General features: G+C 36.8%; 1 protein-coding gene across 1 annotated transcript in view; it reads left to right on the forward strand.

The window, feature by feature from the left end:
- Positions 1-17,522, forward strand: part of LOC120463000 (uncharacterized) — a 48,505-nt gene that overhangs the window by 29,202 nt on the left and 1,781 nt on the right. The window contains exons 3-7 of the mRNA XM_089128998.1: positions 5,671-6,300; positions 9,085-9,690; positions 10,651-13,341; positions 17,307-17,347; positions 17,452-17,485. Of these exons, the coding sequence (XP_088985124.1) occupies positions 5,671-6,300; positions 9,085-9,690; positions 10,651-13,341; positions 17,307-17,347; positions 17,452-17,485 (4,002 nt within the window). The remainder of the gene's footprint in view (positions 1-5,670; positions 6,301-9,084; positions 9,691-10,650; positions 13,342-17,306; positions 17,348-17,451; positions 17,486-17,522) is intronic.

Consider the following 17,522-nt stretch of genomic DNA (forward strand, 5'->3'; position numbering starts at 1 on the left):
AGTCATATATTTAAACTCAAACAAGTAAGCATGTGAATAGTATTTGGAATTAAAATAGATTTTCAGGTATCAGCAATAGTTCAGTCTATACCCACATTACTTTTAACATTGATAACTGCACGTGTATTCCTAATACTCTTTCATATCACTGTTTAACTTGTCTTTAATCTTTTTTTCTCTTCCATGAAATATGCTAATGACCTGACTACATTATGAACTAAGTTTTAACCATTTAACAGTTACTGTTTTATCACTATGAACTCACAAAATTATTAATAAACTGTTTTACCTCTCAATCTGACTGTGGTTCTTAATTTAACAGTATTAACGTCCTTTATTTTTACATGTAATGGCTGACAAAGCAATGCTAAATAAGGGTCACGTGTATATACGAGGGCTAAGAACAGTCACGTGTGCCTCGTTAACTCCAATTGCCCAGACTTGTCTCTACGCATTTTAATCAATGTCCATACACATATATTCGGTTAATTATGCCTCATCCCACACTCACGTCGAGTATATATCTTTTTAAACCTTTATTATTCCGTTTTGCTCACGTTAAGAGTTACTAGTTTTCTACTAATTGAATAGTTAACACTCCCGTCCGCCATTTCACGACATACCTCTTAATCACCGTTAAAACTTCACTTTTCTTAACGTTTCAGGCACAAACTATGGCTCTATAAGAATATAATACTGTTATACATATACCAGTGTAAGGTTATTGTCAGCTTACCTGTATGAAACACAAGAAAATACAATGTTCAAAGGAGCACATTTCTCTGGACATTCGCGCTTCATCTCGTGCTGGACTACTTCTACGCTGCTAACTAGTCAGCCACTCATGCGCCGCGCAACTCCCGGGTGCCCCCTGCTGGCGACTCCGAGTCTCACCAAATTGAACACAATGAAATAGTCATACAAGTAACTAACAATAATATGAACAGTTTGAAATTTAAAGGGGGGTGCATTTATATCTGTCCCATTTTATATTCTTAGTGCTACAGTAAAGTGAGCAGGGATACAGGCCTATTTACATTTAGCCCACTGATTCAGCAGACATGTATTATGATACTAAACTCATATTAAATAGGCAATAAATACTAGGCTACATTAAAGGGTTAGTTCACCCAAAAATGAAAATTCTGTCAGTATTTACTCACCCTCATGTTGTTCAGACCTTCGTTCATCTTCGGAACACAAATTAAGATATTTAAGATATTAAGATCGCTCCTGCATACAGTCCATAGGCTTCTTGAGGGACTGGCTCTTGCTGTCCTCGAAAAGTCATTAAAGACATCGTTAAAATAGTCCAAGCGACTACAGGGGCTCACTCTTAAGTTCATCAAACGACGAGAACACTTTTGTGCGCAAAAAAACAACAAAAATAACGACTTTATTTCAACTATTCGTTTATTTCTCCCTCTGCTCGAGTCAGGTTACTAGTTTAATAGCGTAAGCTTCTGTTATTGTACGTCACACGCATCACACACACATGACCAGCGTCGGCCAATAGTGAGCCTACGTGTGACGTAGCTCTACGCAATCACACTACGTTAACTGACTTACAGGCTCATGGAGAAGGAAGTGAATAGTTGAAATAAAGTTGTTATTTTTGTTGTTTTTTTGCGCACAAAAGTGCTCTCGTCGTTTGATAAACTTAAGATTGAGCCCCTGTAGTCACTTGGACTATTTTAACGATGTCTTTAATGACTTTTCGGGGACAGCAAGAGCCAGTCCCTCAAGAACCCAGATAGCAAACTGACATTGAATCAACGTGGAAACGACGTCTCTCATGACATTGAAACAACGTTGATTTGCTCATCGAATTAACGTTGAACCAACGTCAGACGCGGCATTCTTCAAAGCTAAATGAAATCGAAAATTGGTTTGCTTTCATAACGTTGAAACAACGCGTTGATTTCAAGTTGATTTTCCGTTAGTTTTGAAAGAATGACGCATCTGACGTTGGTTCAACGTTAATTCGATGAGCAAAACAATGTCAGATCAACGTTGTTTCGATGTCATATTTCCACGTTGATTCAATGTCAGTCTGCTATCTGGGAAGCCTATGGACTGTATGCAGGAGCGATCTTAATATCTTAAATATCTTAATTTGTGTTCCGAAGATGAACGAAGGTCTTACGGGGTTGGAACAACATGAGGGTGAGTATTAAATACTGACAGAATTTTCATTTTTGGGTGAACTAAACCTTTAAGGCAATTTCTAAAATGACATTCGATGTGTTTGTCATGTGTAATAAAGTCTATCTATCATCAATCGAGCGCCACCCTCAGGCTGAATAACGCAAGGACAGCAGTTTCAGACACAATACTGTTCAGCCATTAGGATATAAAATGCTTACGATAAGCTAGCGCTATAAGAGTTATATCAGAGTTTACAAGTCTGTAGTTTATTAAATCAGTGTCAACACACAACAAACATTAACTTTAACATCAACCAAAAAATAAAGTCAAGTCAAGTTTCTTTTTTTCTTTTTTTTTTTACATGTAAAAATTCAATTGTTGAGCTCTGTAATTAAAATGAATGGAAGTCAATAGATAGGCTACATATAGCCTATCTAGTAAAAATATAATAGGTAGAGCTCTCTGATTGTAATGTTATTAGTAAGAATTAAATTGTTTCGCTCTTAAAGCAAAAATACAATCATGACGAGTAACACTGGGGACATTTTAAGCTGAAATGGCTTGCCATGCTAGGATTCGTTTGGAGGACCGTGACGTCACTAACCCCGCCCACACAGATTTCTTCCTGCTTTGTTGCTGGAAATGACAAACCTCGACATACAGGTATACTTATTACTTTAAAGACACTCTTGTGGAGCGTAAAATAATATGTAAATATGATATACAACACAAAATGACGATTTTAGATTAATTAAGAGTTTAATTGTATCTGTATGAACTGCAGAAATGATTGGTTTCACTTTCATATGGAACCAAAACACAATCTAAGATGGTGCGTCTAGATTCTGTATATTTTAAGTGCAAAATGTGCAATTAATTCACGTTTATTTGTATGGCGCTTACCTAAAAATGTATTAATTTAAACAATGTAATAATTTAATGCAGATACAATGAGCTCATTGAAGTAATGCATACTTGTTTGTTAACAAATGATTATGGCATTTAGAAAATATAGCATTGCTGCATGTTACTATATATGTTATTAATTTATTGCTATATCTTTGAGCAAATCAGTGTAATAAGATGCTCATATACACAGAAACACCTAAAAACAATCATTCAGTTTTTGTCAGAATAGCAATTTATGTCATGTGTGTGTTTTGGAGAAAACAAACTCCCGGCATATTAAAGTGTTTTCATATTTCAATAAATGGTGTGGTAACATAATCTCATTAGTGTGTGTTAATGAAATAAATATAATCTCTCACAGGATGATAAAGAGACAGACGTCAGGAGTCAGAGAAGATGATGGACTGAAGATCAGAATATCAACATGTCCAGCAGAGAAAGCAGAGGTCAGACATTATCAATGATATTAAGAGCTGAATGAACATCAGTCATATCAGTCATCTCTTGCAGCATCTACATTAATCCGGATCATTTAGAAAATTGAGTTTTTGGTTCAAAACGTTCTCCATCCACACTAGTGTTTTCAAGCATTTTCCAAAAGTTTCTCATCCACACTGATGTCGAAAAAACCCTAAATTCGCCTCAGAGCGCATGTTTGGTGCAAACCTGTGAGAACTGATACTTTACGTATTGCTATTTAACAACTATAAAAACTGAGAAAAAGTTTAATCAAACAATTACCACTTAAACTGATATAAGAAGACCCTGGGAAAGTAGGCTACCATATTTGGATCCAACAACATTGTGCTGGAGAGAGAGAGAGAGAGAGAGAGAGAGATAGAGAGCGCTTTAGTATGTGATGACGGTGCAGATCACGATCGCGGAGCAGCAGGATGATTTACAATGCCAACTTTTGTTGAATTTATGAGAAATCTACAGACGCAAACAGACAAAGTGTAGTAAAATAAAATGTAGACTTTTTTTCACCGCACAAGTCTGAAAGAAGACTTAATTGTTATTGAAGACAAATAGATCAAAATCTCAAAATTGACCAGTGAGAGAAAAACCACAATGTTTTTGCCTGCTTGTTACTGTACCTGTGACGATATATGCTAAATTTAACGTCTATTTCACATTAGCAAGTGAATATCTGGGTGCGTTTTGAGGTGCCTGATGAAGTTTGACACAACGTGATTAAATGATCTGCATCATTTATCTTGTTTCCACACACCTTGGATGTAGCTGTTCGCTCACCGCCACTGTTTACAGAGGGTTTTCACCGACGTCACATTCTGAGCGGTAACCCGGATGAGCGGCCATTATGGAGACACTCGGATGTAAATAACAGCATGGACTGCACTGTTTATGTACTACTGAACACATTGTTACACTAAAACAACACAGAAAAAAACTATGGTAGGTGCGAAATCATGTAGAGAAGGACTTATCAAGCAGGAGAGAGCGCAATATTTTGACAAACTAAAGTTAATATGTGGTAAAGGTCCGAACGAGATAGCTTCTCTATCCCGTACTGCAATTCTTCCTTCTGTTTCTTATCCCGACATAGGCTACGCTCAGATCCTCAGTCTAAATAGCACATGAAATCCGTTTCAAGTTACATCCATATGTGGTTTGAAATCCTATTCAAATATCAGGACACATGCCTCAGTCTGAACTCTGAACGATCGGATTTCGGGTGGTATGCGACTCTCACGCCACATAAACTGTAAATGTCAATGGTTGTTAGAGGAGACATGCTGCAAGTCGCTGCCGATTTGTGCAACAATTCTGTGTTGTTGCAAAGTGCCGGACAAGCAGAAAAATAATATTTCTGAAACATATTTTGAAACCGGCGCAGACGAAAGCGCGGAAAAAAAGCTGTAACGTCACATAACAGCCTCCTACAGTTCTGCAGCTCAATACGCTATATAGTCCAGCGCAGCGGTGGCTACACATATCCATGTTGTAAAAATTAAATAAGAAAACAGTATGAGAAACGGCAGGGGACATGCAGCTTATCACGTGCTTCCTCAACGTATGCGCCAATAAAAGAAAATAGAAATACATTAATGAATTTAAATTTAAAAAGTAATAATTGCATGAAAACATGTTGACGAATCTTTTGGGTCGAATATGTTTTGTGCATAAAAAACACAGTATCCAGTACAAATGTTGGTGTTTTACTCATACCTTGTCATTATATCTTACAGTATTACGGCGTTTAACCTGGTTTGAGTCTAATAATGCCTGGCCCAGTATTTTACTGCATGTGTACTGACATAACAGTGCAAACTTAAAAAAAATAAAAAATAAAAAAAATTCACGTGTTTTGTAGTTGTGTTATTAGTTATTGTGTCGTATTCAAGAGTCACACATAAGCTCTTTTGTTTCTGCAGCTGTTTCTCTGGGTTTTGCTCGACGGAGAAGACGGAGCAATGACAAAGATCCACCCAACAGTAAGTCTATAGATGAAGATTGATGAACATAATAAACAACACACAATAAATTTGGGCTGTTTTGCTCCTTTAAAACACAGAAATTCAGATCTTGGTGAGTTATCTGTCATATTAGAATGTTTCAGTTCATATCGTGTTATTCATGTGTGTGTTTCAGTGAGTGATCTGAGGATTGTTCTGCTGGGGAAGAGTGTGTCAGAAAACAGTGAAGTGGGAAACTTCATATTAGGACGAGCAGCGTTTGACAGTGAAGCTCCTCCAGATGTTGTGGAGAGAGTCGGAGGAAGACTGAAGGACAGACGTGTGACCATCATCAACAGTCCTCAGCTGCTCCACACACACATCTCAGATCATCAGATCACACAGAGCGTGAGAGAGTGTGTGTATCTGTCTGATCCAGGACCTCATGCCTTCATACTCGTACTGCAGTATAAAGACTTCACTGAGGAGGACATGAGAAGAGTCAAACAAGTGCTGGAGAAATTCAGTGAAGAGGCCATTAAACGCACTATAGTGATCACGACTGATGAAGATAAACTGAGAGCTAAAGGAGCATTTGTGAAAGCTGATGAATTCATTCAACAGTTGACTGAAGAGTGCGGAGGAGGACATTTTCAACTTGATCATGAAATACAGACACAGTTTTCTGGAATACTGCAACAATTAGAGAAGATACTCAGAGAAAACAGTGAAGATTTTCTTACATGTGAACCGTGTCATGATGATGAAGAAACACAGGGTGAAGATCTGAGCAGAACTTTTGCTTCACTCAGAACAGAGGAAGATGGTGAGGAAACTCAAATTAGAAAATAATATGTTTGTTGGTAGTTAACTAGTATTTAAATGATCCTACTTTGAAGAAAAAAAACATTAATGAACTATGTATTCATTATATATTCAATATAGAAAACCGGATTTTTAAGTCACCATTATGGTGATCAGTGTCTGCTTTAGTTGGGCTCTTGACCCTTTAATCATTAACTTTAGATTTTGTGTGGCTGCTGTATCTCAGTTATAACAGCCAGATGAACACATAGAAAAGATGATCTGATGGTGTTTTAATATAATCGTTAGTTGATATGAATCACTGAGCTCATTGAGAGCATGAATTCTGAGTTAAGTTTACCTTATGGATTATAGCAGGTCGGTCATTGTAGAGCATAGCATTTGTATCCTTTTCAATGAAATCCAAATGATCAAATCAATAACAAAAAATAAATAAAATAAAAAATAAAAACATACAAATGTTATATTTGCCCTACAAAGGCAAAAGACCTTAAGTCGCTAGAGTGTGGAACTGATTTTTAGTTGCCCCGGCAAATTAATCATAGGAAGGACACAGAAAATCTGGCAATTAGATGTTTAAGTAATGCAAATTATCTACATAACAAAATGTTGTGCTCAAACTTGACTTTTGACCACTATTTTAAAGTTACTCTACTCTGTGAGAAGTCATGCCAAGGCAAAAGCCTGTAACTTCCACATTATCAGTATTTGGTTGCTGATCACCATTAACAAAATCATTATAGTAACACCTGTATAAAATCTAGTGATCATGGCATTTATTTTGTTTGATTTACAATCACCTAAAGCCTTCTAATTATTGTGCTTTGGTTGCATTCTGGTGGCCCTATTAATACATTATACATGACAAAATACCCCCATAGCGTTAAAGACTAGAGTATCTTCAAGTGGTACTGAGTGGGACTTGCTAAACATGCGTTCAAAATGATAACGATAAAACAGATCCTCATGCACATTCGACTCGGAGACTGGTTTATAGCGGTGGATCTGAAAGACACGTACTTTCACCGAGATTCATGTTCAAACTCCGTTCACGAAAAGTAGCCTATGCAGTGCTTTACCCTTAGGACTCAGTAGGGAGCGCGTTCTGGACTATCTAGACGACTAATGCATTTATAGCACAACCTTCTGTGTTCTACGTCTTTTCAATGTGCGTTGGTTTCAGCTGTCTGCCCTATTATTGTGTGTGCACTTCGCCCGTCCTGCGAATTTATTCATGCCGGAACATGATTTTATGTTCTGATGTTGTATGCACCAGCACTTCTTGCTTCATTATGTTGAATGCACCAATATACCCTTGTTACTTCATTATTATCACACCCTGTGATATATTAGTCCCGCGTCAGCTCGGCTTTAGTTCTTTGTTGTATTGACCTGCAACGGCATGTGTAACATTTTTCTGTTAACTCTCTGCATATATCCTTTGCGATCGAAATCGTATGTTTGTCGATGGAGCGGGTTAAGAGCATACTGAATGTTCTGACCGCATTAGTGCAGGACAAATCTCTGAGGACATCAGAAGTTACAGGGATGGATGGTAGCTGTATAAAGGCAGAACACTGTATAATCTGATTGGTAGCATTATTTGATTGAACGCCGGCACAGTAACTTCATATTGATGCGCGGCTAAACAAAGACAGAGTGCTGTAACTCACTATGAGCATTACTAGCCAAAGAGCGGTGACTGGTGTTACGGTGTTCTGCCTTGGTTTCTCATGGGCTTGTGGAAGTTACGGTTAAGACAACTCATTATTTTCTCGGAAAAACAACGGGATTGACTCAAGATACTTATCCACGTGATAAAGGAGTCTTGAATGTGCCAAAAATATCAATAACTAATTTTCGACCTAAAACGAAGTAACAGTCTTTTGCCTTTGCACGGCAGATATGTAGGCACACACAGACATCAATATAAATGTATGAATCTCAGCAATGGTGACAAACAGATCACCTCTGAACATAAGCTCATAATTTATTCATGCAGCAAAGCATGATGGGAGCCATGAATGAGTTTTGATTGGTGGCACCCAGAATGCACTGCAACATGCTTTTTAATTGTTACCATTGTTGAGATTCACAGGCTGATTCTTGATCTTTGTGTCTTTGAGTATAAAATAAACGTAAGAAATTATTTGGATTACATTGTAAAAGTTACAAATATTGTTCTGTTCAAGGACAGTGCTGCTATACTTAATAAAGTAGACCTAACTCAGAAATTGGGCTCTATATGACAACCATCACCATCAGATCACCTTTTCTATTTGTTCATCTGGCTGTTATAACTCAGGTACAGCAGCCAAACAAACTCTAAAGATTATATTGTCAAGAGCCCAACTAATAATGGTGACTTAAAATTACGGTTAATTTAACACTGGGAATTTTGCTGTGAGCCGTCATTACTGTCCCTATCAAGCCTAATCGTTTGCCTTTTCCACTCAAATGATCATGTGAATTGATCTGTGTCAAAGATAGACACTGGACAAATACAACGATTCAGTTAAGATGCATCATTGTGTATTGAGAATAATGGCATCATATAGGGATCTGCATCTTACCCTATTAGGTAATGATATCAAGTCACATTGTACATCTATCTCAGTACATTTTTGTTAAAATATTAAACTAACAAATTTATTGTCATCAATAATTGAAACATGATTGCATAAACAGGAAATGTAAGAACTAATTACAGATTTCCAGTTTACATTTGATTCGATAGAAATTAAATCTAAAATATGTTCTAGTAACACATGTTCTTGTGTTTAAGGAGGTGTACGTGCCACCAGACAACAGAAGCTGAACGTGGTGCTGTGTGGAAGTGATGAAACACTGAAGAACTCGGTTTCAAAACGTATAAGCGAGAAGAAAGACGTGGATCTTCATGGTCGTGTGATCAGTGTGGTGGAGCTTCCAGCTCTGTTCAACACTCGGCTCTCAGAGGATGAAGTGATGCGTCAGACTCTCCGCTGTGTGTCTCTCTGTCATCCTGGAGTTCATGTTTTCCTCCTCATTATTCCAGATGGTCCACAAACTGATGAAGACAAAGCAGAAATGGAGGAGATCCAGAGGATCTTCAGCTTGAGAATCAACAAACACATGATGATCCTCATAATGCAGAACTCAGAGCATCAGACAGAGGAGCTCAATGAAGAAACACAGTCTGTTATTGAGAGGTTTGGAGGACGACATCATTTCTTTGGTCCCTCCACACGAGTGTCCACATTGATGGAGAACATTGAGCAGATGCTGGAGGAAAACAGAGGAGAGTTTTTCTCCACAGAGACATTTCTGGAGGCACAGATGAAAAAACTGATGAAATTTGAAGAGATGGAAAAGAAAATTCATAAACTAGAGACACATTTACAGTCACAAGGTAATGACCAGAAAATCAGTGTAGACCTTAATCAGTGGAGCTAGAAAAATGACCTTTCATATATAAATTCTACACAAGTTTTATTCTTTAGCATCGTTTTATTATTGTGTATTTTTAACAGAAAAACTGCAACATTCCAAAGTTCATAAATTCAAAAATATAAAAACATTCTGATTGTGAAAAACACAAACTCAAATCTCAAGCTTCAGAGTTCCACAGGAAAAGTAGAATAAAAAATGAATTAGAATTTACAAATTTGAATGTTCAAACACAGAACTACTACAATTCTCTGCAGTGAAGCCGAACGTTTTGCTGTTCTTTTATAATCATACAGATACGCAGAAAAACCAACATACACCATTTTCAGTTCCCTTGTGGAGTAGATCTTTGACTCTGTGTCATTCATTTGTTCATTACATTTATTCATTTTGCTGACGCTTTTATCCAAAGCGACTTACAATCGCTATATATGTCAGAGGTCGCACGCCTCTGGAGCAACTAGAGGTTAAGTGTGTCTTGCTCAGGGACACATTGGTGTATCACAGTGGATTGTTATGACCCACACCATGGCCAGACTTATCTTAGACTGGTCGGCAGAAAGAGAAGAATCTCCTCCTTAGTGCGACTCGATCCTAGCGCTGCATTTAGTACTATTGACCACAACATTCCTTTAAATAGATTTGAAAATATTGTTGGGATTAGTGGAACTGCATTAGCATGGTTTAAATCATACTTATCAGACCATTATCAGTTTGTAGCAGTAAATGAAGAGATGTCTTATCGATCACAAGTTCAGTATGGCGTACCACAAGGCTCAGTACTAGGTTGCTTTTCACTCTGTACATGCAGCCCTTAGGAGATATCATTAGTATCCCACAATCCCCCTGTTGATCTTTCCAGTTGAATTAATAAAGATTTTCATAAATTTAAGCATTGATTTGTTTATTTTTAAATTTTCAGGTTCAAGAGAAAACCCAAATGATCTGAGGATTGTGCTGCTGGGAAAAACTGGAGTTGGGAAAAGTGCAACAGGAAACACAATCTTAGGAAGAAAAGCGTTTACAGCAGAAATATCTCAAGAGTCCGTGACTAAAGAGAGTCAGAGAGAAACATCTGACATCAACGGCCGACACGTTACTGTGATCGACACTCCAGGACTGTTTGATACTGAACTCACTAATGAAGAGATCCAGAGAGAAATCAGACACTGCATCTCCATGATCCTGCCTGGACCGCACGTGTTCATCATTGTGCTCAATTTAGGACAACGATTCACTCGAGAAGAAGCAACATCAGTGAAGATCATCCAAGAGACGTTTGGAGAGAAATCTTTAATGTTCACCATGGTGCTCTTCACCAGAGGAGACTATCTGAACGACAAAACCATTGACCAGTGTTTGGGAAAACCTGGATCTCCTTTGATGAACCTGATCGAAGCGTGTGGAAACAGATATCATGTGTTCAACAATAATCAGCCTGGAGACCGAACACAGGTGTCTGATCTACTGGAGAAGATAGACCACATGGTGAACGCAAACGGAGGGAGTTTCTACTCCTGTAAGATGTTCAGAGAGATGGAGAGAGAAAAACAAGAACAACAGATGAAGATCCTGATGGACAGAGTCAGAGAAACAGAAGAACTGGTGAAGAAACTAGAAGAAGAGAAAGAGAGAATGAAGATGATGATGGAGGAAGAACGACAGAATCATGAAGAAGAGAGAAAGAGAAGAGAAGAAGAACTCAAAAGAGAAATAAGAGAACAAGAGGAACATCAGAGAGAGATACGAGACGAGATGAGGAGAGAACGAGAGACATTTAAACATGAAATAGAGGAAACCAGACGAGAAAAGGAGAAAATAAAAACAGAAAAAGACCAATTACAGATGGAAATAGACAAACTGATGAATAGAATAGAGAATGAAAGACAGAATCATGAAACTAAGCAAAGGAGAAGAGAAGAAGAGTTTAATGAGAGAGAAGATCAATTTAAAAGAGAAATTAAAGAGAAAGAAGAACTGGTGGACAAACTAGAAGAAGAGAAAGAGAGAATGAAGATGATGATGGAGGAAGAACGACAGAATCATGAAGAAGAGAGAAAGAGAAGAGAAGAGGAACTCAAAAGAGAAATAAGAGAACAAGAGAAACATCAGAGAGAGATACGAGACGAGATGAGGCGAGAACGAGAGACATTTAAACATGAAATGGAGGAAACGAGACAAGAAAAGGAGAACATAAAAACAGAAAAAGACCAATTACAGATAGAAATAGACAAACTGATGAACAGAATAATGAATGAAAGACAGAATCATGAAACTGAGAGAGAAGAACTGATGAAGAAACATGAAGAAGAGAAAAAGAGAATGAAGATGATGATGGAGGAAGAACGACAGAATCATGATGAAAAGAGAAAGAGAAGAGAAGGAGAATTCGGAGAGGCAGAAGAAAGATATAAAGGAGAAATGAAAGAAAAGGAGGAACAGATACGAGATGAAATGAAGAGAGAACGAGAGATGTTAAAAAATGAAATGGAGGAAATAAGGCGAGAAAAAGAGAATGTGAAGAAAGAAAAAGAAAATCTACAGATCAGATATGACACTGAAATACACAGACTAATGAACAGAATAGAGAATGAACGACAGAATCATGACAAAGAGAGAAATAGAAGAGAAGAAGAGTTTAATGCAAGAGTAGAACAATATAAAACACTGATGAAAGAGAAAGAAGAGAGTGAGGAGAAGATGCGTGAGGAGATGAGGCGAGAACGAGAGACATTTAAACATGAAATAGAGGAAACCAGACGAGAGAAAGAGAAAATAAAAACAAAAAAAGACCAATTACAGATGGAAATAGACAAACTGATGAATAGAATAATGAATGAAAGACAGAATCATGAAACTGAGAGAAAGAGAAGAGAAGAAGAGTTCAATGAGAGAGAAGATCAATTTAAAAGAGAAATTAAAGAGAAAGAAGAACTGATGAAGAAACATGAAGAAGAGAAAGAGAGAATGATGATGATGGAGGAAGAACGACAGAATCATGAAAAAGAGAGAAAGAGAAGAGAAGAAGAGTTTAATGAGAGAGTAGAGCAATATAAAACACTGATGAAAGAGAAAGAAGAGAGTGAGGAGAAGATGCGTGAGGAGATGAAGAGAGAACGAGAGACATTTAAACATGAAATAGAGGACACGAGACGAGAAAAGGAGAAAATAAAAACAGAAAAAGACCAATTACAGATGGAAATAGACAAACTGATGAACAGAATAGAGAATGAAAGACAGAATCATGAAACTGAGAGAAAGAGAAGAGAAGAAGAGTTCAATGAGAGAGAAGAACAATCCAAAATAGAAATGAAGGAGAAAGAAGAACTGATGAAGAAACTTGAAGAGAAAGAGAGTATACAGATGATGATACAGGAAGAACGACAGAATCATGAAGAAGAGAGAAAGAGAAGAGAAGATGAATTCAGTGAACTTAAAGAACAATATAAATCACTAATAAAAGAGAGAGAGGAAAAGGAGCGTAAGATGCATGAGCAGATGAAACAGGAACAAGATGAGAGAAAGAAAAGAGAAGAAGAGAAGAAAAAAGAACAAGAAAAACAGAAATCTGAACTTCACAGAAAACAAAGTCCAGTTACTGATCACACAAAGAGTAAGTTCAACTTCATAACTCAATGTAAAAAAAATCTGTAAACTATAAATATTATAGTGCAAGATGATATTTGCATTCTCTTCACTCTTTGCAAAGTATGTCGATTTTTTCATGTAGTTTACAGTATAAAATGTCTATTAAAAACAAATGCGTAATGTAAGAAACACTGGATATTTGCATAGTTTAATTATTTCTCACCACAGCAAAATCTCCGGTGTTAAATTAACACTTTGAAGTGAGAATTATATAAACTCTGAGCAGAGTGTTAAATGAACACTGAAGCAGTGTTAAAGTTAATGAGATAATTAAGTGAATAATTGAGTGATGATTGAGCATTATTGAAGACACCTGATGATAACAAGCAGAATCACTGAAGGAGAAAACTGTAATTTTTAAGTCACCATTATAGAGATCAGTGTTTGCTTTAGCTGGGCTCTTGACCCTTAATTTATTAACTTTAGATTTTGTTTGGCTGCTGTATGTGAATTATAACAGCCAGATGAACAAATAGAAAAAGTGATCTGATGGTGATGGTTGTGGTTTAACATAATCAGTATTTCACAATCATTTGACCTGAATCACTGAACTCATATAGAGCCTAATTTCTGAGTTAGATTTACTTTATTAATTATAGCAGCAGTGACCGTGTACAGCATAATATTTTTAATGTTTACAATGTAATCAAAATAATTTCTTTTAATTTAAAAATAATTTCAAAATAGTTTCTCTTATACAAGTAAAAAAAAAATAAGCCAGCCATTAATAATTAGCCTGTAAATCTCAACAATGGTCACAATTATAAAGAATTTTGCAGTGCATTCTGGGTGCCACCAATCAAAACTCATTCATGGCTCCCATCATGCATTGCTGCATGAATAAATAATGATCTTAAGATCAGAGGTGATCTGTTTGTCACCATTGCTGAGATTAATACACTAATTCTTGATGTCTGTGTGTGCCTACATAACATATTTTGGGGAATTTTTTATTTGATCGTTTGGATTTCATTGAAAAGGCTAAAAATGGTATGTTCTATAATGACCGTGCTGCTAAAATCCTTAAGGTAAATTTAACTCAGAATTTATGCTCTTGATGAGTTCAGCGATTCAGGTCAATTAATGATTTATTAAAACACAACCAACACCACCAGATCACCTTTTCTATTTGTTCATCTGGCTGTTACAATTCACATACAGCAGCCAAACAAAATCTAAAGTAATTAATTGTGGGGGTCAAGAGCCCAACTAAAGCAAACACTGATCTCCATAATGGTGACTTAAACATTACGTTTTTCTCCTTCAGTGATTCTGCTTGTTAACATCAGGTGTCTTCAATAATGCTTAATCATCACTAAATTATTCACTTAATTATCTCATTAACTTTAACACTGCTTCAGTGTTCATTTAACACTCTGCTCAGAGTTTATATTATTCACACTTCTCTGTGTTAATTTAACACTGGGGATTTTGCTGTGTAGTTTTAAATCTCTGTGCTGAACAGACAATAATAGATCAAGTGACACTTCTAATATCTAAAGTTTTACAGAGGAACTGTAAGTCTAAAAAGTTTTTTGAGAATATTCACATTAGCCATTACACTTTGATCTCACAGTGATCTCTCCAATCCATGTGATCACAATTTGAGTTATAGTGATCTAAATGTGCAACCTCACAGCACACTTACTGTGTGCTCATATTATTGCCACAATATGAATCACCCCAGCCAGAAATGTTATTGGACGTGGACTCAAACATCCCTCAGACGACAAATTTTGGTTGAAAATTGGGTTGACGTGCAAACATTTGTTTGATGTCAGACAAATGCAAAAATATTTTAAGCTTTAGCACAACAGTGAACAAAATGAAAACAAATATTATCAGTTAAAAGAGAAACCACTGAACACAGATCGTTTATCGGTCACATTCATGGTAAAGAGAAAATGGATAAACCCATTATTAGTGATGCACTAGTGTGCGAAAGGCCCTCAATAAGATAAATGTACATAGTCAATTTGATGTCCAGTAGATGGAAGCCTACTCCTACTAAAGTTTACTGAAAGTATACAAATGTCTTCCACTGAACTCATTACTGCAGACTTCTGTAAGCCATATCGTGCTGACTGCTATAAACCTGAAGTAAAAACTGTTCAACCTGATACTGTCAGATCACCATCTTGTAGCAAATCTAGTATATTACATCCAGGCTGAGTTTTAATTCCAACCCCTTCCTAACACGCATGCTATTCTGGTAATCTTCAACATGACCAGAATGTGTATGTGAATTATGTCTGGAAACTACTTATCTCATATCATACATACTTTACATTTTATTTTACAAAACATTGTTTATGTTTTTTAACCTGTTTATATAAGGTAATTTAAATTTTCACTGAAAAGATGAAGCAAGGACTAGAACACACATTATATCACCTCAGCTCTGTATAAAGATATGTAAGGGACAAAAATACTATGTTAGTACACTGTTAAACCTGGCCAAATTCTGACAATATCATACCATTTTCCAATAAAACAGTAATAAAACAAAATTAGCCTACAGGAATATACTGTGAATTAACAGCTCTCAAAGTCGACACTCAGAGACTGTGTTCATAATCACACCCTCATTCACTATTCACTACATTAGTTCTCTAATATGGTCCACTTGACTGAAAAGAAGTGAGTGAATTGAGACACAGATGAACACCTGATAAGCAGAATCACTGAAGGACAGAAAAACAAGAACTGAAGAAACTACAACTGACTTCCAGCAACACTGAGTGTGACACCAGTTCACAAGTCCAGTCATAATCACCCTGGACAAACATATTCACTTAATTATTTCACTGCAACACTGTCAATTTTTACTCTTTGTAGTGTGGATTTCCCTTTGGGGTTGAAAGGGTTAACAGGCTATAAACCTAGGCTATGAACCTACCAACGTCCGTTGCCATGATTTTTGTTTGGAATGACTGATCGCGGGAGGAAAAAAAGACGTTTTAGTCGCATAACATCGGTTAACTGAAACGCTGCCATTTCGAAAAAGTTTTTTAGCGGCATTTAGAAAATATTGCAAAACTTTTGCGCAGATCTGTAATGGAAACGCTCCTACTGGGGCGTAGCCAGTATTGGACCAGGGCGGCACTGGCCAGCCCACGTTACTCACTGGCCCGCCCAGGCAAGTTTGATAAAAGTACATTTTTAGTTTATTTTTATAATTCAAAATGTATTTAAGACAATATATTAATATATACCTGATTTATTGTTGAATGCTGTGTGTGTTTAATTTGTTTCCCAAATAAAATGAAACTGTTGAAGCAAGTTGTAGAAAGCCTCCCTCTCCGGAACGTTATTGGTTGCTATGGTTGCTGGGGGTTCCGACAGGAAAACTCTCACTGGCACCGGCGCCGCAATAATGGCTAAACAACTTTCTTTAATGCGCTATTTGAAAAAGCAAGAGTTGAGGAAGACACGCCACTGCCTTCATCTACCGAGTCCACACAGCCAGTTCTTCAGACTCTTTATTTTCGGGTGAACTGTCTTTGCACTGTTGACTAGCCTGAATAAAATCGACAGGTTATTGTCTACACTGTTTTGTCCAGCCTTTATTGAACTCTGTTGGTTTAACATGATGATTTGTCGAATATAAAGGTGTTACTGTTTTTGCAGTTTGTCTATTAATTTTTCTACTCTCTAAAGTTAATTATTATTGAAGTCATTTTTTTCTAGGAAAAACTATATGCCCACACACATTTTTACTGGCCCACCCAAATACAATTTCTGCCTACGCCACTGGCGCCGGTGTCAGTTTCTGGACAAGAACAGAAACTCTGCAATTGCAACTCAGATAAACAGCGCTGATTGTTTTTAACATTTATTTTTTCTTTTTGTGTTTAGTTTTTGAAATAAATGAGATGAAAGAGGAACGAGGGGTTTAAAACTGTGTTTTCTATATTTTATATGTTTCAGATCCCGGAGCTCAACTACCAACCGAACAAAAGCAGACAATGGTAAAAAAATTCAGACATGTTTCACCTAAAATCATTGACGCATCCGCTCATTGTTATGTTTTTTATGATTCTAATACTTTATTATGAATGTGTTAACCTCACAGGCTGAAAATCTGCGTCACAGGAGGAATAATGCAGGTAAATCTTGTATTGACCACACACACACACACACACA

Source organism: Pimephales promelas, chromosome 3, assembly GCF_988280905.1.
Source record: "Pimephales promelas chromosome 3, fPimPro1.hap1.1, whole genome shotgun sequence".
NCBI lineage: Eukaryota > Metazoa > Chordata > Actinopteri > Cypriniformes > Leuciscidae > Pimephales > Pimephales promelas.